Genomic DNA, 20,484 nt, shown 5'->3' with positions numbered 1-20,484 from the left:
AGCATGTTTTCTTTTAAAAGAAATACAATTACAAAATTGACTGAAGCAACATACATAAAGGCCATTCCATTAGGGCTCATTGCCTTCTGTATTAGCACTTCCTTTTATTTACTGTAGGCTATTAAAAGTTATTTTATTTAACTCCATTTTTGACTTTACATTTTGTCTTTTACACTGTACATATTAAAAATTACACTCATGTCATTGTAGGCTATATACTATTTTTAGTTGTTTGTCCATACTGTAATAGTTACATAGCTGACACATCCTACTGCACATTTTCTATTATTTTGTTTACTTATATATCAAAAAGACGTCCCCTATTTCTGATAATACCCCACTGGTTTACTGTTCATTACATATCTTTTAAATTGCTAAACTGCAGTTACTGTGTGCAATATATGATATGATCAACTGTTGAAAATCAAATATAAAGAAACGTTTTACATTTATAACATCAAACTACATAAAGATCTGTAATAAATACTGCCTTAAAATGCTATTTTTTTATTGCACCAATCAAATCTAATTCTTATCATGAACTTGAACAAAAGCTTTGGAAATGGGTGACATTTAATAAAATATGATTAGTGGATGAGTGTGTTTTGCATATTGACGCAAAGCTTGTAACAAATGTGTTTTGCCAATTGTCAATTATAATCCAGGCCAATAATAATAATTAGAAATAACAATAATTGTATATTATTATAAAGTCCTACATTTCAATAGAATATAGGAACAGAAGTATAATAATAATAATATCTATAGAATACATTCTATACAAACATTACTGTGACAGATTAAAACGGTTGAATCCAGTTGCGATGACACATACCTGGGGACTTTATTGGAATGTTATTCGGATTGTTTGTGGTTTTGTTGGTAATTATCAGCCTGCTGTGTTGTAACAATCAACTAACAGCTCATGCGCTGTGATTCACATGAAACGCAGAGGTGGGAGGACACTCGCGCGTGGTGTCCGCCCCTCTCTGAGAAGTAAAGAGTTAACGGAGCGGTGGGTTTGCCCATTCTCCTGCTGTGAGTGACGCGATCATCTCTCTTATCCCTCAACTTTGCCTGTTGCCAGACCAGGCAGCCGAGGTGGACGCTGGCTATCACCGCTGACATTCTCAACGCGATCAAACGCACACGCAACAAAATATATATATTCCCCCACCTCGTTTATCTATTTATTTTTTCTCGCCGACTTTTCCTGCAGCCTGCTATTCCGTAACGATGATTTTTAGTTTCCCTCTCCATCGGACTCCCCGATGTTGTGCAGTCTACTGCACGAAGGCGTGAATCTTTTTTGAGTAGAGGTGGATCTTCCCGGATACGGCGAGGGGCTATATTAAATAAAAAAAAGAAGAGTTTCACGGAAATCCCCTTCAAATAAAAAATGCCACGGAGGAAACAAGAAGCGCCCAAGCGCGCAGCAGGTATGTGTATCCAATTGTAATGGTTTACTATGTGAAAACTGCGGATGTTACCTTTGTTTTGTAGAGCTCACTTTATAGTCACTGCATTTCCGTTTCCACTTTGTCTTCTTTTTTTTCTTTTTTTTTTTGCTCTCTAACGATCCGCTTTGTCAGTCTTGGCTATTCTTGCGAGACCTCATAGAAACTGTTCCTTTATGAAAGCGGATGTACAGTTTCTATACAACAATCTGTGATCCTGCGTTTTCGCTCCGCACGCTGAGAAGCTACTGTAGTCCCGACGGGCGAGTTGCCTGCTGTAAACTTTCGCTTCCTATTGTTCCCAACTTGAATCCCTGTCACTTTACCGATCCCAACTGCCTTCTACGTTTGATCCGTAACGAGTAGGCAAACCCCGGAGGAGATAAGCTGTGTTTTGTTGATGGTGATAGCCCGAGGCGTGCCATAAGGGGGCCATAGGGGCTTTGTGCGCATTTGATCCCAGCGCATAACTTCTTTGCACAAGCTGGGGAAAAAAGCCCTACCTCCTGATTTTTTTTTTTTTTTTTTTTTTGTCCTTTTCTTGGGATAAGATAAACAATTTGAGAGAGACAATGGGGTTTCGTGGGCTGGAAGGAGCCATAATCGACAGTTGCCATGTCTGATTTGACGGTTGATTGATTGGCTGTCATGCGGCTTTGATCTGATCCTTCCCGATTTGCATCAGAAAATCACTTCCCACCATGTGCTGCAGGCCCCTGACGTCACGTTTGAACCACTTTGAAAGGCCCTGTGTACTTTTTTTACCCTCTCACATACACTCGCACTCAATCAGTCTCTCTCTCTGTCTCTCTCTCTCTCTCTCTCTCTCTGATGGTCAACTGACTCACGTAAAAGTGAAAGAAGGGGGGACAAAGTGGTTTCACAGTGAAACATCACACACACAAACAGACACACACACACTTCCAGCAGAGAACATCACACTCCCATGTGCACGTGCTCACTTGTTCACTTTGAACACACACACACACACACACACACACACACACGCATACACAGTGGGTAGAGGAGGCGGGAGGAGTGGGTTAGAGGTTGTAAAAGGAGCCGTGTGCTATGTAATGGAGGGGAGGAATGGGTTTGCTCTGTCAGACCGGGCCGTCACAACGGCTTTGTTTCATGTTTGATTTAATTGTCTCTCCCCTGACAGGCCCATTCATCAATGGCTTTAATGGTCAATCAGAGACAGGCTGAGTGAGTGCTCCCATTCTGTTTAGCCATAAGCTGGCCTGGGCTTTTATTTCATCAAAATGCCCCAGCCTAATGTACATGCTCACTGGCTCAGAGTGGCCGCGGGGAGCACATAAAGAATGACTGAAAGCTTTCTGATTTCAGATCAGTGAGAAGGATGTTTTTTTTCTTTATCTCCTCCTCTCGTCTCTCCTCCCTGCTACACTGCTGTTTCTCTGTTGACGAAAGGGAATAAAGGGCTGTAATATAGATCGTTTTGTGTTTTTAGAAAACAACTTTTTCTCCCTGAAACCGCACTTCTTTGTTCATTCATTCATCTATTCATTTCTTCATTTTTTTCATGCTCCCCTTCCACCCCTGTCAGTCAGCCCGTGCAGCTGCAAGTTATAAAGTTGTCAACTGTTCAGTGGCACACAAAGGGTGATGATGAATTGATTGCAGCACAGAGCATGGTGATAGAGAGAGCAAAGAAAAGGATGACAGATGATGGGCCTTGATTAGGGACTTAGGGGGAGAGTCAGCCCACTGCAACCTTGAGACTTGCATGAAAAATCTATCCCCCTCCCCTCCACACACATGTACACACACCCACACACACACACACACACACACACACACACACACACACACACACACACTGCCTTACTCTCTCATTGTCTCTCCAACACACTCTCTCAGCTTCTCTCTCTCTTTCTTGCCTTCCCCTGTCTGAGAGTGGTTCTCCCTCCACGGTACAAAACTTGTTTTGCCTGCTTCATTAGCGTTGGTCCAATTAGCCGTGAGGCTGATGGAGTCCTGACAGGCCCTGTGATTGGAGATGACAAGCTCGGGGTGCCCAGCCCAATGAGGTTTGCCACCACTTTGATGTAATCAACTTGATATTACACAGAGCCGCTCGCCTTTGGTTGTGCTGTAACTCAATTTTCCGCTGCAGGTGACAAATGGGCCTGCCTACCTGGGTCAGGTCTGAGTGCTCTTAACAACCGAGGGCAGCTGGCCACGTAAACAGCCGAGCAAACATGAGAAAGGGACTCTCCTAGCTGTGGAAACACAGAGACCTACTTCCTTCATGGCTGCCGATTAGCTTCGCCGCAAGCCAGAGGCCTGACGCTGTTGAAAAGGCAAACGCGGAAAGTTAAAATGCTCGGCGGACTTAACAGGAAGTTGACATCGGCTTAACGACGTGTGGGCAAAGACGCGGCCATTTCGCTGGAATGTCTAACCTGTACAGTGTTTCTGCAGAATGGTGCCAGTGTGTTTACGGTGTGTTGCATGTGTCGATGCACTGTCAGGCCTTGTCGTAATCTGGTCATGTGTGTATAAGAGAGAGAGTGCGACACAGAAGAGGGGTATGCGGGGGGGGGGGGGGGGGGGGGGGGGTTGTCTGATTTGGACCAGGCTCCACAGCAACAGTCTCTTGTTTCTGCGGGGTCAGGATTATCGCTGCCAGACTGGCAGCCATCACTCATGTCTGTCTCTGACTGAGTGTGTGTGTGCGCGCTAACATCAGTGGGCATGAACTTTCTGATTTGTTTGCTTTGTGTGTGTGTGTGTGTGTGTGTGTGTGTGCGCGTGTGTGCGTGTGTGTGCGCGTGTGTGCGCGGTTTGGCTTGTGATAGTGATGAAAGGAATTGTAACTTTAGACCACCTGCCGGGGTCAGGCCATAATTCTCTGAGCTCTTTAGGCCCGTCTACGTTGTGCAGTTCCTTCTTCTCTTCCCTTCTCTCTGTCTTTGCACACCGCCTATGCAGCGCACGTAAATCCCGACATAGAAACACCAGCCATAGCACTCAAACGTGCAGTGTTGACGCGAGTAAAGATACGAGCTTTCACAGCACACATTGCAGACACATGCGCACATGTTGTGACCAGATTGTAAAAACTGGCAAGTGAAATGAAGTAAGCTGGTTTGTTTTTTTATATCGGTCTGCCTTCCTGTTGTTTATGTGTGAAAAGCATGCCCTTAACGGAAACAGCAGGGGAGCACGAGTTGGGACTTAATTGTTCGGCCGGCATACAGCGTTAGCTAGCTTTAACAACAATGCGCCTCCGCTGGCGATGTTTGCAGGTGCGAGTGCGGCAAATGTTTTGGCCTTGCAGGCCCCGTTGCTAATGAAAGTCCTATGGCTGGATTCCGGTGAGGTTGAGTCATGTCTGTGATCTATGTGTCTGATAAGTGCATACCTAATGAGGCTGTGAGCACCAGTGGAAGGAGGAGGAGGAGGAAGGCTGACAGAGTGTTTCCCACAGGTATTGACAGATGCCTTTTTGTTTTTGCCATAGGCCCTGACTCCATAAATCCTGCCTGTGTAATGATAACAGTGCCACCCTGCCAGCGAGTGAGTGAAAGAGACAGTGTAAGAGAGAAAGAGGGCAGAGGGGGAGGAAAAGGAGGAGGCGCTGGTGGTGGGGACGATGAAGAGAAGAAGAGCGGGGGCGGTGAAATGGGCCTTCGCTCCTTTTTAACACACACTTGGCAGATGTCAAGCCATAGGGTTGGGCTTCGGGAGAGAAAGAGGAGTATAAGTGCTGTAGTAGTGTCACAAATAGAAAACCGTTAGCCATCCACTCTTCCCTTTCAGCTTTCAGTGTGCTTTCAGCCGAGGTTTTCAGCCGGGACTGCTGTCTGGGCACTGAGTTGGAGGCTTTGTAAAAATAGTCCCACCGCTGTTGTGATAGATGCAGCTGCACTGTAGCGACAATTGGGACAGGCTGGATCCCTCCAACCCCACCTCCCACCCACCCTCTCCCTCTCTCTGTCTCCCACTCTTAGAGGTAGCGAGCGTCAGAGCCTGGTGGGATGTGTGCTCTTTTTCGGGGGAAACTGAGCTGCTCCGGTCTTCAGGGGTCCTGAAACCCAATCCAGGAGGAGAATAGCGTGGCCATGCCAGAGAGCCGATTTCCTTTTCAACAGAGTCATTTATCACTGACCCACCCTTCGCTTCTGACACGGTGACGTGTGTCATTTATCAAACGGGCTTTACCAGACACACAGAGAAGGGAGGTGGATAGGGGGCAGAGAGGAAGAGAAAGAGAGAGTGAAAGAGGGGGGGAAACTAGACAGAGAGAAACAAAGAGAAGGAGAGGAATGGAGAATGAGGTGCAGAGTAAATGTGGAGCTGGGGAAAGAGACTGCCGCTTGTGTGTGCGTCTGTGTGCGAGAGTTTTTCCAGGGAAGAGTGAGTTTTCCTGAAACCCTTGAGGAGAAGCGTTTGGGAGGGGAGATTTTTTCGAGATGACAGGGAGGATTGAGTTACACTGAGATGTGTTTTGATGAGTGACAGAATGTTCTTTCGTGAGGCGCCTCACGATGTCTGAATGAAGAGGAGAAATATGCTTTGTGAGTACACAAAGTCCGACAAGTGTGTTGGTGTTGTTTACTCATAATATATGCTCGACGAACACTCATAGGGGCGCCATAGAGGTGTGTGTGTGTGTGTGTGTGTGTGTGTGTGTGTGCACGCACATTTGGCCATATGGCGTCAGTGTTTAATGCTGTCTGTGTGTGTGTGTGTGTGTGTGTGTGTGTGTGTGTGTGTGTGTGTGTGTGTGTGTGTGTGTGTGTGTGTGTGTGTGTGTGTGTGTGTGTGTGTGTCTGTGTGTGTGTGTGTGTGCTGCTGCCTGATGAGCAGGGCTGACAGGTATCACTCATGCAGCAGCCTGGCCTTTAAATGAACCCGAGCTGCTCTGCTCCCCCGTGGCCCTAACAGGCTCTCTCCAAGATGGATGCTTCTTTAAAAATCAGATTAATGATGGATACCAGGCTTATAGTGCCATTTATCATGAAGAATATTATTTAGGCCGGCCGTGTATGGCTGTAACTGGAGAGCCAGGACGAGAAGAAGCAGGGTGGAAAGCCTTAGACAGACACTCACTGTGTGATGGATGGCTGAGCGCTCTCTCTGAGTGTTACTAGACACCAGTGCCGCAGCAGTAGGCCATAATCAGATAGCCTAGGGATGTTTATCCCGCAACTACACTACCCAGATTGCCTTGCCTGGAGGGTTGCGTTTTGAAAAGTATCGTCTGTCATTATTATTATCTTAAAAAAAAGTTACTGGAATCCTGAAAAAACTCCACACGCTGGCGGGCACGTAGACGCCTCAATGGCGATTATTGCAATTGTACATTCTGAAATGATCCAATGGATCCAATCTAACTGACTGTAATTATTACCTCGAAGTTTCCATTAAGCTTTGTCCAGAAGAGTCCCCTGCCCTGTGTCATTCCCCAACAATCATGAATAAAAGAGTACAGTGAGAGGTCAAGGCAAGGCCAACTCCGCCGCGGCTACAGAAAATGAAAAGAAAAAAAACAGTTGTTTTGTTTATCGTCCACTTCTCGTTCCCTCTCTCTGTCTCCTACCTCCTCCTCCTCCTCCTCACCACTGTGATTTATGGTGGCCATCCATCTTCAGGCTTCGTCCATCACCTCCTCGTTGCTAGGCGATCATGGCAGCAGCTGCGCGTTGTGAGAGGGGTTTGGTCGTCCCACTCCCAAGCCTTGACTTCATTCCCTTCACCCCCCTGATTCAACTCTTAAGCACAGTCCCAGTTTCACTTGCAGCTACAAGCCACAAACCTAATCCCAGTTTCAGACCTAAACTAATCCTTTATTCTTAACTGTATCCCCAGTTTGAGCTCCCGACGTAGCGTCATCTAGACTTAAAGTAGGCCTGATTTTAGACGTGTCCTGAATTGTTGAACTGCAGTAACCCTTGTTTAAACCCCCAGCCTTAAGCTCAGCCCTAATGTGGGTTTTAGCACAAACCTTAAATAAAGGTTGGGTTTTTTTTGGTCCCTATCTTCATAGTTTTACCCACCATTACAATATGGCATGATACAATTTTACTCACCTTTAACCTTAGAAGCAAGGACACAACATCAGACACCTGTCGACCCTGCCCTGACACTAGCATTATTAACTAAGATAGTTTTACCAGTAAGTTCTTTTGATTACGAAAGTATGAGCAGATTAGACTATAATAGATTCGGTTATATTCAGTTTATTAAGTATTAACAATGATATAATTTGCCTTAGAATAGGTTTTATCGAGTGTGTTTGTGAGACTCAAAGTGTGCGTGCACACGAGTTTCTGATGGGGGATTTCCGGCGGGTCAGTGGGAGAGAAAGCGACACTGAACGAATCACAAGCCACAGTGCCTGGAGCACATTGGACAACAACCAGGGGTCGCCGACACCAAACTGATTATTCTGGGGGGTCGCGACTCATAAAAGTTGAGAACCACTGTATTAAGTTACACTGCTAACTAGTTTAGTTTAGATTATTGGCTCTAAATTGACATGTATTAACTCTGTCTCATCTGGTGAAACTAGTGTTTGTAAGTGTGTTGTAAAGCTGTGGTCTGAGTAATTCTTGCATTCTTGTGTCTCTACAAAAAAAGCTGAAGACTAATATATTTACACAGCCTTGTGACCTTTTAACTACATTTTTTTTTACGAGGCCTAAACAGTTTGAGGAATGTGCAAATAAACAGCAGTTCTGTTCTGTTAAATGGCGCTTTGCTTGAGAACTGACTGAGTAAGGCCTCGAGAAAGAGTGATGCAAAGACGGAGGCAGAGATGTGGTACAGTTTAAGGAAGTCCTCCTGACTACATATCATCAAACCAGATAGGCTCTGTGTGCATGTCGGACTGGAACACCGCCTTCTGATCCTTATTACTGCCCTTGGTTCTGCACCTGTGGAAGCTGTTTGTGTTGGCTTTTTGTTTGTTTCCTTTTTTTATCGCTTATTGTGGCTGCGTCAAATAAAAAACTGGGACTGGAACTATGAGTCACCTCGTTCTCTTCTACGCTAAGAGTCAGTAACGGGAGACCTTTATGTGTTTGTGGCTCGTCTCACGTCAGATAAACGAGATAAATGTTCAAGTCTTGAAGGTCTATACGTGCAGCTGGTAGCTAAGAGGTCCACTCATAACACAACAATCAGCCGAGGGTTGAATCTATTCAGTCTCTCTCTCTCGCTCTCGCTCTTTCTCTCTCCTCTTACTATGTGCATTGACAAGGTTCAGCCCTAAGCTTTGCCTGGGGCCAGAATGATCTCTCTGTTTTTCCCATCTCCCATATCACACATCCTGCACTACAATCGGCGGACACAATGTATTCACAATGCCATCAGGGGGTAGAGAACACACACAAATGAAAAACTGACAGAGACATCCTCGATCGCTTGTAACATGAGAGCCTGTATAAGCACGATGTCCTGGAGCAGGAGAGTTATGTATTAAAAACCCAAGAAAAATTAAGAGCACAAGATGGCCTTCCTCTGGTCATATCCGAAAAAAGCTAATTATGTCAGGACCTGTTAATTTTTTCAAATGGCCGGAGATCACCTGTTACGTATTTTCTCGTGGGACTTTCAGCCAGGCTGTAAGGATCAAAGGGAAGGGAGGGAGAGAGCTAAGTTTGATTGAGTGTGTTGCTTTGACAAATGTGTGCAACAGAAAGGCATTTTAGGTATGTTACTGATCTGCTGCTATTTTGACAGAATGGGGCTGTTTTGGACTAAATTATTCTAATCTATTTAAAGAGTTTTAGGCTGCTGGGAAACTTGAGAGAGTGAGTGGAAGTCGGTGGTTTGTGGGTTTTTTTTTTTTGATTGAGACTGAGGTGACTTCCTGTCCTGTAATGTTCTGGAGCCGTTTCCTGTCAGTAAGAGCCCCCTTGCTGAGGGGCTGTGTTGGTTTAAGGGCGTCAAGGTCCGGTTAAAATACTGTGCACATGTCAAGAAAGACTAGTCATGTTTAACTCTCTCCCCACTATCCGATCCCCGACTGACTTCAGATATCTCAACCAACATGTGATCAAAGGTCTTGTTAACTACGTCCACCTTTCCTCTGTTCTTCAAATGAATAATAATATTAATTCGCTTTATTTATGTGTTATCTTTAATACAAGAAATGCATCTCTATGTCTATAGAACAAGATCCCATTGTCATGCATTGTTGTATAATTTATTAAACCATAAACAATAGACTGCACTCTCTGTGCTTTCTTTGTTCCTGTTGCTTGATTTTTGTTGTTGTCTTTGAACAACCATAAAACTTTTTTGTAATAATAACAGTAAGCTATAAGGGACCACCCATGTAGACCATTTCCTCTCTCCTCCCTGTATCCCAGCTGTGTCTTTGTGCGCGGTACAGTTCTCAATGCGTACAGTGATTATAAATATAAATAGAGTGGTAATCAAGCTTTGAAACCCATATAAACAATGCTTTTGCAATAGCATTAGTTTCTGTTTTATTTTCTTAAAAATCCCCGTAGTTTGTTAATTAAGCGTCCTTATTCCTCACTTATATTCGTGTAATGCACAGAAATGTACACATTGAATTTACATTATACATAACATTGGTTTATGAAGTAGGTAGCACATTATTTAAAATAGTAGTAGCTTAATGTCAATTTAAACAAATCCTTTTTAACCCTATTTTTGCAGAACAGAGGTAATGTACGTTTAACAGCCGTCTATGCTATTTTCTAGCGTTAAAAAAAAAAAGCACAGATGAAATATTTTACTCATGATGACCGCACAAAGGACTCACCTTTTTTTCATATCACGATGCCTGGGGCAAGGTTGTCCCTTTTTTCTTTCAGAGACCAAGCAGTCATTTGAGTATGAGGGTCAGACACAGGTAGAGTTTTTAATGACACATCCTGTTTACCCCGCTGCTGTTGGGTGTGATCACGCTCCCAGACTGTTTTCCCAGCTGTGGGGGCCAGACCAGGAATATGCACTGTGTTTTATAAAGGGACAGATTGAAGAAAAGGGACAGGATTTAGTAGCTTGATGGAAAAAGGTATGGGATCGCGCTCCCGCAAATTCACATTCACTAAACGTTATTCAAATGTATTTGAATCGAGCTGCGATAATCTCGCAAAGAACGGAATGCATAGATTTCTACTAGAGAAACACATGATTGAATTTTTTTTTTTTTTTTTTTTTTTAGATCCTCATATTATCGCTCTTGCATACGAAGCCTATTTAAAATGTAGCATCAAAAACAGACATTCAGCAGCGCTTGAGGAGAAATAGCCCATGGGACAGAGGGAAGGAGACGAAGAGAGAGAGAGACGCTGAGAGGCTCTGCTTTAGAGGCAGCCACAGCACCTTCCTGCTTAATCACCCCCTGTCCCTGCCCTGTCTGTTGTTCCTGATCGTCAGAGCAGCACTGCAGTATTTCTATCAGATGATCTCTCCCTCCTCGTCTGCGGCCCTTATGTTTATGAAAATGATACTCCACAGGAATGCCTCCTGCATGCCAAGATGTCACTGTCTTTCCTCATCGCTTGCATCTACGTGCATGTACGAGTGTGTCTGAGAAGAGGGGGGGGGGGGGGGGGGGGGGGGGGGGGGGGGGGGGTTGAGCTGGTGTCATAACTGACTGACTAGCTTTATTTTTAATTGCGTGGGGGTGTGCATGTGACGTGGCATATCTTAAGGTGAAGTGTGTGTTTCTTCACGTGAGACACATATTTTCGGCAGCTTTTGTGTTTGTGTGAATGTGTTGTTGCTATTTCTGTGTGAGCCGTGACTGAGATGTTGATTGTGTGAAAGTGCAGCACCTACCCTTCTTACCCACACCACACCCCCACCCTGAAGAATCAATCATGGAACCTAATGATTCTTGTCTTTCCCCCACATGGCATCAGCTCACTTTATCATAACATGAACACACGCACGCTCTATCTCTCTCTCTCGCATACGCACACACACATTTGGAAAATATTGGCCCCTAAACCAAATGCTTAGATATTAGTTAAGACTGCAATCCAAGAGTATTGTTGTATTCATAATCCTCTCCTTTTTTCTATTCTAAGGGAGCCTCTATACTCCCATCACCTTTTATTAGCTTGATAAATCACCTCTGTTGTCAGTCAAGCCAGGGAGAATAATTGGATGTGGTTGTCGCCCTGTGTGATGGATTATCAGTCATTGGGGATTAAATTAACAGATAGTGCTCAGACATAATGGTTTTTGTTTTGCATTTTAAATTGCCTGGGAGCATGGCTAGACTCTGTAGGCTTTATAGCTGGTCCTTTTGGACTTCTATCCCTCTCTCTGTGCTATCCAGGCTTAATGACAAATGAACAATAACCTATAGGGCCGCAGCTCTATTAGTAAGAAATGTAAAACATTTACGACCAAGTTAAGGCACAGAGAGAGCCCTGGGAAGGTTTACGAATGTGATAACATGACAAGAAATTGGATGTGGCAATAGTTTGATGAAATAGCAAGACAGTGTCAAGAAATATGTGGAATCAGAGAAAGGTGACCTGACAACTTGGTCAAGCGGCGTGCCAGGCTCGCCTGATGCAAGCTGACATCCGTGACCAGCTAGTGAGGACACAAACACATTAACTACCTCATCCTGGCTGGATTTCCTCTTTCAAATGAGAGTCTGACACGAATACATTCCACAAGAGAAGCGGAAGAGAAAGTATATGAGAGGGTGTGGGCAGTCGCTTGAGCGCTGGTAGCAGTGAGATATCTACCTTGCGTGTTTGCCTGAGCGTGAGCGATTTCCCTCCTCGCCCCCTTCTCCATCCTCCCAGACCCCTCCCTCCTCTCCACATCCACATTATCATAATTGTGTCCAGAACATGAGGGGCCGGGGAAGTGATCATGTCATTTTATTTACACCCTGCTTGGCCTTTTTTACAAACGACATGCCACTGACTGCCAAGCGGACTGGGGCCCGACGACATCTTTTGATCAGGGCTGTCGGGGCCTATCAGCGGAGAATGGCAGGTAATGGATACCCAGTGACAAACCAAATCTCCGGGAGGACGGAGAGTGGTCTGCACCTGCCAGGTCTCCATTAGGCTGGCCTCTCAGTGGGGCTGCCTGCTGACTGTGCCCCCAGGGCCCAAATCAGACCAGCGCCAGCCGCATGGCTGCCTAGAGATTGGCTGTTAGCACTGGAAATGAGAGTTATTTCAGCTATGACATTTTTGTTTAGACTGGACGTGAGTGTGTGGGGCGGTGGGGGGGAATGAAGGATTTAGTCACAGTGTGTGTATGTGGGTGTGGGTGCCTGTTTGTGTCCACATGCCCAAGCTCCATTGTATGAGTGCCCAAACTATAAAAGCTTATACCTACGGCTTCTTTCCCTGGCATTTGTCCTCGTTTACAATATTGTCCAAATGGCCGCAGACCTGTCCACAGGCCGTCCGCTATTTTCAGAGATTATTTGTTTTTCCTTAAATTGAGCGGTTTCGTGAGTGAGGTGGACAGGAAATGAGGGAGGGGGCATGGTGACACTGTGGAAGAAAGGGGTGAGTGGACGGTGAGTCGGCGTTGGGTGGGTGGACACAGCAGTTTGTGTGTATTTGTGTGTGCCAACACACACTTTTCATCTTTGCAGTGGGCGGCAACATGCACAGTGACAGACCGCTTATGCTTTGCCATCACGTTGACGCTCCTAGAATCTCACCTTGTGCGTTTTATCTTCCTTTGGTCTCATTTGCTCCCTCTTTATTTTGTTCATTTCTTTTTTTTCTGATCAGAGAAATGTGTTTGTATTATGTTTGAATGACATTCAACACCTGTTTAGACCGGTTGCAATTTGCTTTTAAGAATGCAGCTTGAACAGAAGAGTATTTACTATCTTCTACATTTAAGACACTAATGAACTCACTTCAGTCCAGATGATACTGTCTCTTCAACATGTCAACATTTCATCAACGAAAGTCTGACATCCCTTTCTTGAAATCCTTCAAGATATGCTCTTTGTCTGTGTGCGCATGTGTGTGTGTCTGTATGTACTGTATGTGTGTGTAATCAGAGAAGAGGCAGATGAAGAGGCGTCAGACATATTAACTGACAGATGGAGGTTGATCCAACTCATTTATTACCCCAGAGGAGAATGCCACAGTGAGATTGGGCTTCATTAATTTCAGATTTAGTTTTCATTTCAAGCTGTTGCGCCCTGAGATAAATAAAATGGCGCATTATGTTTTTGCCAAGATATTTCTTTTTTGTTTTCCTCCAATAGAAGGAGTGAAAAGAGGGGAGGCATAAGTTCCGTGTGGCTGGGGTAGTATATAAATACAGGCTCGCCTAGAGGAAAATAACACCTCAACGGTTGATGAGGTGAAATGGGATGACTGTAATTTCTCAGCTCAGCTTTAAAGGCTCCCACACAGATGGCTCATTTATCCCTGGGAGTCCTCGGGCACACATAGCAGGGAAACTTTTTCTCCAGTTATTCTAACATAGCGTGTTCACTCCCTGCAATTTAACTCATCTCTTTCTTTCTCTCTTTGTCTCCATTCTCCTCGCAGCCTATTCTCCGGAGGAGCTGACAGAGCACACTGTGGAGGATGAGGAGGCGGAAGCAGACGACCTGCCCACAGCCCCTCAGGATGACCTTCCCATGAAAGATGAGTTTGTGGAGCAAAGCGGAGAGTCTGCCAAGGAGCAGGCATGTGACCAGGAATCAGCTGGGGCAGCAGAGCTCTCAGGACCAGAGATGGACAGTGAGTCACATGTGAGTGAGACCAGTGACCGTCTCTCAGACTTTGAGAGTCCCTCAAGAAAAGCCGAGGGCAACTTGGTCACAGCACCTCTGAATGGTGGCACTAAAACACCTCCCATAGGCATGGACACCTTAGAACAAATGAAGGTTATATACTCCAGCTTCCTCACCGGCCCCTTGTGGTCACCGCTGAACTTTAATTCCACGCCGCCACAGGCGCAGACATCGGCCTCTACGGAGAAGCCAGCTCGCAGCAACAGCACTAGTAGCAGTAGTAGCTGCAGCAGCAGTAGCTATGACTGGCACCAGTCTGCAGTGGCAAAGACACTACAACAGCAGACTCCCCAGAGCCGTCACCCTGCACAGTGTGAGCCTAGCCTCTTCAGTACAGTCCAACTCCACAGGCAAAACCCAAAGCTGTTTGGCTCAATCTTCACTGGGGCCAGTAAGTTCCGCTGTAAGGGCTGTAGTGCCGCTTATGACACCCTGGTGGAGCTGACAATTCACATGAATGATACAGGCCACTACCGCGATGACAACCATGACAGGGCAGGCAGTGGCTCAAAGCGCTGGTCTAAGCCGCGTAAGCGGTCCCTGATGGAGATGGAGGGGAAGGAGGATGCCCAGAAAGTCTTGAAGTGCATGTATTGTGGCCACTCCTTTGAATCGCTCCAGGACCTCAGCGTCCACATGATCAAGACCAAACACTACCAGAAAGTGCCTCTGAAGGAGCCCATGGCCCCTTTGGCAGCCAAAATCATGTCTTCTAAGAAAAGGGGATTCGTGGGGTTGGACCTCACGGCCGCACCACGTTCTAGAGAAGGAACCCCCAAAGCTAAGCACCCACAGGCAGACCTGGGTGAACCTCCACATAAACCTTCCTCCAGCCCCTACACAACTCCTAATAACCGCTACGGCCACCAGAACGGTGCCAGCTACACTTGGCAGTTTGAATCCAACAAATTTCAGATCCTCAAGTGTATGGAGTGTGGGAGTTCCCATAATACACTGCAAGAGCTGAGAACCCACATGATGGTGACAGGACACTTCCTAAGGGTGACCAGCTCAGTGGGGAAGAGAATCAAAACACTTCCAGAGGCCACCTCCCCCAACCCTGGTAGGGTTACCACACCTACTGAACAGAGGGTCCAATCTGTCCCACTCGCACCCTCCACCTTCTCTCCTCCACCTCTTCAAACTACGACAAGTCCTCCCGCTACCTCCCCTCCTCTTAAAGATATCAAAAAGGAGGAAGTGGAGGAGGAGTGCTCTAAGCAAGAGGCTGTAGGAAATGAGAAGCGAGTTGCAGCGTCGGATGGGAAGGAGGAGGATGCTGAGAAGGAGGAAAAATATGACATCTCAAAGTATAGCTATCTTACCGAAGAGGATCTGAAGGAGAGCCCTAAAGGTGGCTTTGATATTCTCAAATCACTGGAAAACACTGTGACGTCAGCCATCAACAAGGCACAGAGTGGGAATCCAAGCTGGGGGGGCTATCCTAGCATCCACGCAGCCTACCAGTTCCCCAGTGCCCTCAAGCTCCAACAGGGCAGCATGGAAAAGAATTCCGCACTGAAGTTCTTGTTCAACGGAGGGGATGGAGTGCTGTCCTCCCTTGCCAAGAACCAGCCCCTCGTTTCCCCACCTCTTAGTCAGTCCTCCCCCTTCCCCAGCAACAACTTCCAGGCAATGGAGGATTTAGTGAAAAAAGTGACTGAGAAAGTAGCAAAAGTAGAGCAACGGGTGAAGCAGATGTCTCCAAAGATGGAGAACCACCCCTCTCCCTGTAGTAGTGAGGCTGGAGAATCACATAGGGGAGGAGAGGCTGACTCACCTCGGGAATGGAGGGCGGTCACGCCAACCAATAGCGACAGGGGAAGCCATAGCGACAGAGCATCCCCGGCAACCGAACCCAAGAGGGAGACAGCAGTCAAATCCCCGCTCGCCTCTACGCTGAGATCTAGTACAGCCATTATCACTGGCCATACTCCTCCAGAGCAGCCCTTTGTCAACCCTCTAAGTGCTCTTCAGTCAGTAATGAACATTCATTTGGGGAAAGCAGCCAAGCCCTCCTTGCCAAACCAAGATCCCCTGAGCCTGCTCTCCAGGCTTAGCCAGAGCATGGCTGAGAGGGCTGCTGTGGCCGCTCCTCCCTCACAAACCAAAAAGCCGGAAAGTGTAGTTGATAATAGCTTTTGCCAGCCCAGTGATGACCAGCCTATGGACCTCACTAAAGGGAAAAGTGATAGAGGGGGCTCTGTAGGCTCAGCCCCCCTAACCCCTTCATCCACGGCTTCCTCCATCTCCCCCTCCTCCCTCTATACTCCTGCAAAGCTAACGGTTGTCTCTCCCTACACATCCAGCAGCCCTCTGCATGAAAACGCATTGTCGGATATCTCAGACATGCTGAGGAACCTGACTCAGTCCCACCATGTCCCAAAGCCTCCCTCACGGTCCCGGGTCACAGACAAAGCCGAGATCGTGGGCTCTACTCATGACGACGACGAAGCATCCCTGCACGGCCACAAGCGCAAAGGCCGTCACTCTAACTGGAACCCCCAGCACCTCCTCCTCCTGCAGGCCCACTTTGCCTCGAGCCTGAGGCAAACATCGGAGGGGAAGTACATCATCAACGACCTCAGCCCACAGGAAAGAATGCATGTGTCTCGCTTCACGGGCCTCTCCATGACCACCATCAGTCACTGGCTGGCTAACGTCAAGTACCAGCTAAGGAGAACTGGCAGAACCAAGTTCCTCAAGAACCTGGACTCGGGTCAACCTATATTCTTCTGTAGTGACTGTGCCTCACAGATCCGCACCCCAGCAGCGTATGTATGCCACCTGGAGGCCCACCTAGGGTTCAGAATCAGGGACCTGGCCAAGCTGTCCCCGAAACAGACTGTCAGAGACTCCCACACTCTCTCTGAGAAACTAGTGCCCCTGGAGTCCTTCCTTTCTCCACAATCACAAGATGACTGCAGTAGTAATGGGACAGTGTTCCGCTGCCAGCTCTGCGTCCGTAAATTTGCCACTAAGCACGCCATCAAGCTTCACCTCAGCAAGAGCCATGGGAAGTCTCCAGAGGACCATCTGCTATATGTGAGCGAAGTAGAGAAACACTAAATTACTCTCAGCAGTAGACATATTGGAAAACACATGTAGAATAGCTGTTGGAAACAAAAATAAAAACAGCATATTTGAAAGTGTGGTAATGCACAATGATGGGCATGAACTACTGTTAAAATAGTCAGCACATAGTGTTTACATCTATTCGGCCGATAAACATTTCTGATTTCACCAAAATATACTGTAGGTCAAAGATATTTAGCGTGATTTGTTGAGGACAGATTCTTTCACGATCATGGTGAATCTCTTGACTAGAAGGTCAGCTAATAACTTGAAATGTATTAACTTTATTGTATTTATTTTGTATTTTTGTGAGTTTGGTTCTGATTTGCTGGTAGACTGCATGTTCAACAAGTTTTACTGTTAACATTTGTACAGTCCTGTCCTGTCCTGTCCACATTTTAAAATGCCCTTTCAAACTGGTCATTTTTTAACACCTTAAAACAGCCAAATGCCTGGGAACGCTCTTTTAAAAGAATCTGCCAAACAGCAAAGGTTCATTGCTTGTTTTGTTTTTTTGTTTTCTCTGTACAGCCTGTTGATTTTCTTGCTGATTGTAAAAGCTGCCTTGTTCTTTATCATTGAGTAAGGGGAACTTAAAATCCAGGTCTGTGTAAAAATGTATATATAGTGTATAAGCTTACAACTTGCTGTTTAAATTATGCATACTTGTTATATTTCCTAATTTAAGAGGACTATGACTATCCACTGGTGCAGAGCCTTTGAAGAAGATGAAAAGGACATTGTTTTGCACAATAGTTTTATAAATGTTATTTGATAAAAAAAAGAAACCAATACAAATATGTTAATGCCTTGTGCTTCTATGATTAAATTGAATTAACTGCTGCATAAAACATTTGTTTTCTTTCATATTTACCACTCAAACATTTGTAAATCAAGGTGTATTATGAATCTCATCTAAAATACAATATTTCAACAAGCGACATCAGTTTGTTTAATGAAGAGTGGCACATCACGGTATTGTCCAAAATGTTATTCTCAAGCTGTTATAAAATGTTTCACCTGGCTTGCAGGAAAACAATACGTCTTAGAGAAAAAAAAAACTCATCACTCCCAATTTTTGCCCCACCTTGTGATGACTAAGCATTTACAAATCAGCTGACAGATTTGACACTGAGCAGAACTTAAAGAACCCTCAGCATTTTCATCCGCAGTTGTCTTCACAACCACAATTTTTCTAGATATTCCCAGTGATTTCTGTGTCGCCGCGTTGTTGTGAGGCGCACTAGGTGCGAGCGGTGCCACTGCCTGCAAGGCGTCTGGCAGGTGGTGTGTGCTGCATGTAAACCACCAGATGTTTCTGAAACGAGCCACTGGAGGAGGAGGAGGAGGCAGGCGGGCTGCAACAGCAGGCAGAGTGGGCTGATTACCACGGGGGCTTGGATGCCATCAGGAGCCCTGGGCACAGACAGCAGATCTGGCACACACCTGGACTCCAAGACTGTCCCTTGGAAAAAATAAAGCAGATCCTATATACGCGCGCTGAGACAAGCTGACAGTGGTGCAGAATGCACAGACAGGTGCTATTCCCTCAAAGCAGGCTTTTGGATCTAACAATCTTACTGGCAGGTGTTGATGCTATCAGAGTAGTCACAATTCAGGCTCAGTGCCATGTAATGAGAAAGTTTTTTTTTCCATGTTTTTTAGTATGCATGATAAAGACTCACATACACACACATTTACTTCTCAGATTTTCCACCATCTACCTTTTGTCTTATTTGAAGACGCCTTGGGACACCATGTTCTTTCCGTTTGATGTTCCCAGGCTTTGCTTGTCATCACTGACTGACTGAGTGACTCGGGGCCGGGGAAGTTATCTGGTTACTATGGTGACGGCCATTTGCCCAGCCTCTAACCCTGCTCGCTCACTCAACAGAGGACAGCTCGAGTGCAGCACACCCATTTACTCTCTTAAATCTCATCATCTCGCTTCAGTTCCTCCCACCCGGGAACAGATTAATTAACACACACACACTGTGTCCTGACCCCGTCTTCTCACACAAACTCATTACCGCCTCAGACTTGCTCCCGGCCCTCCGACGTTTAGGATACATTGGTCTAACGTTGTGGGAGAACCCAGTGATGACTCACATCTGACAAGGAGAATAAAGCCCTTAACAAAGGATGATAATTGAAAGATGGGATTCAGACCGGTAGCCATTGATAATGCAAATGAAACAGGCTGAGATGCCTTATTGAATATTTTGTGAGTTCTCAAAGCTTGCAGAGTCCTTCCAGATATGATCCATTTTTTTTTTTTCAACACTGTATGTGTTGATGAATGCTTTAGGCTTAGTGGTGGACTCGGGGTGAGGATGGTTGGGGGAGTTAATGAGATAGTTGACACTTTGGGGGTTAATGAGGGGCTGGAGGGAGAGGGCTAAATGATTGGACTTCTGCTTGGATGAGCATTATAGTGGCTGCTAGAGGAGAGCAATGTAGAAGCTATGGATCTGCTGTAGCCAATTATTTAATATGAAAGACACAAACTCCTCTCAGTTGTATTTTTCTGCGACAATAAAGAGGAGATTAGATGTGTTATCCATTGTTCTTTTGTCTTGACTATCCTTGAGGGCTGGGTAGTTATAGACGCCGATGCGCCTCAATGCTCCTAAAACAAAGTCAGCAGTGAAGGGGGAAGAAAGGAGGCGGACAGGACAGGGATAGGATAGGAGGAGAATGAGTCCCCCCACTCCTCCACTCCACAGATCTCCCATCAGCTCTTGTCATCCCTCTAATGAATATCAGTTAAATTGCTCTGTGGATCTGAGGAGTTTGGATGTCAATGTGATTTGTGTGAGTGTGGCGGATGGAGGGGCCCAGACTAATGAAAGGCGAGCCTAGCCTGACAGAGTGATGAGCATCAAGCCTATCAGACCAATCACACAGGAGTGGCTGACAGCACCGACAGACGGACAGCCGAGGAGCCGTGTATTTAGGAAAACAAAATGGCTGCCAAAATAGTGGTGGATGTCTTTAGAGCATATTGATGTATATGTCGCTCCCGCCTCAGTGTGATTGTGCCGTTGTGTGAACTGATACAGACAGCTGTGTCATATGCAGAAATATGTGTGGTTCTGAAAATGCATAAATTGTGGTTTCAGTACGATTTATAGACGTCGGCTCCCTTGTGTGTTTTAATGCTTCACGTTAATCAGAAAGACTCTTAAAAAT

At 45.9% G+C, this 20,484-nt stretch overlaps 1 protein-coding gene across 1 annotated transcript; it reads left to right on the top strand.

The window, feature by feature from the left end:
* Nucleotides 1-1,318: 1,318 nt before the first annotated feature.
* On the top strand, nucleotides 1,319-18,079 carry tshz3a (teashirt zinc finger homeobox 3a). The gene is made up of 2 exons (XM_079163652.1): nucleotides 1,319-1,439; nucleotides 13,970-18,079. The coding sequence occupies exons 1-2, from the start codon at nucleotides 1,400-1,402 to the stop codon at nucleotides 17,284-17,286; spliced, it is 3,357 nt and encodes a 1,118-aa protein (XP_079019778.1). The 5' UTR covers nucleotides 1,319-1,399; the 3' UTR covers nucleotides 17,287-18,079.
* The last annotated feature ends 2,405 nt before the right edge of the window (nucleotides 18,080-20,484 follow it).

Source organism: Pholis gunnellus (assembly GCF_910591455.1).
Source record: "Pholis gunnellus genome assembly, chromosome: 7".
Taxonomy (NCBI): Eukaryota; Metazoa; Chordata; class Actinopteri; order Perciformes; family Pholidae; genus Pholis; species Pholis gunnellus.
Note: the sequence above shows the minus strand (reverse complement) of the source record. Positions and strands in the feature narration are given on the sequence as shown.

What these genes read in the sequence shown, in the direction of transcription:
- tshz3a (XM_079163652.1), top strand. Translation starts at nt 1,400, where the DNA reads ATGCCACGGAGGAAACAAGAAGCGCCCAAGCGCGCAGCAG. An exon ending in AGCGCCCAAGCGCGCAGCAG is followed by an intron (nt 1,440 to 13,969) that starts GTATGTGTATCC and finishes TTCTCCTCGCAG; the next exon opens with CCTATTCTCCGGAGGAGCTG.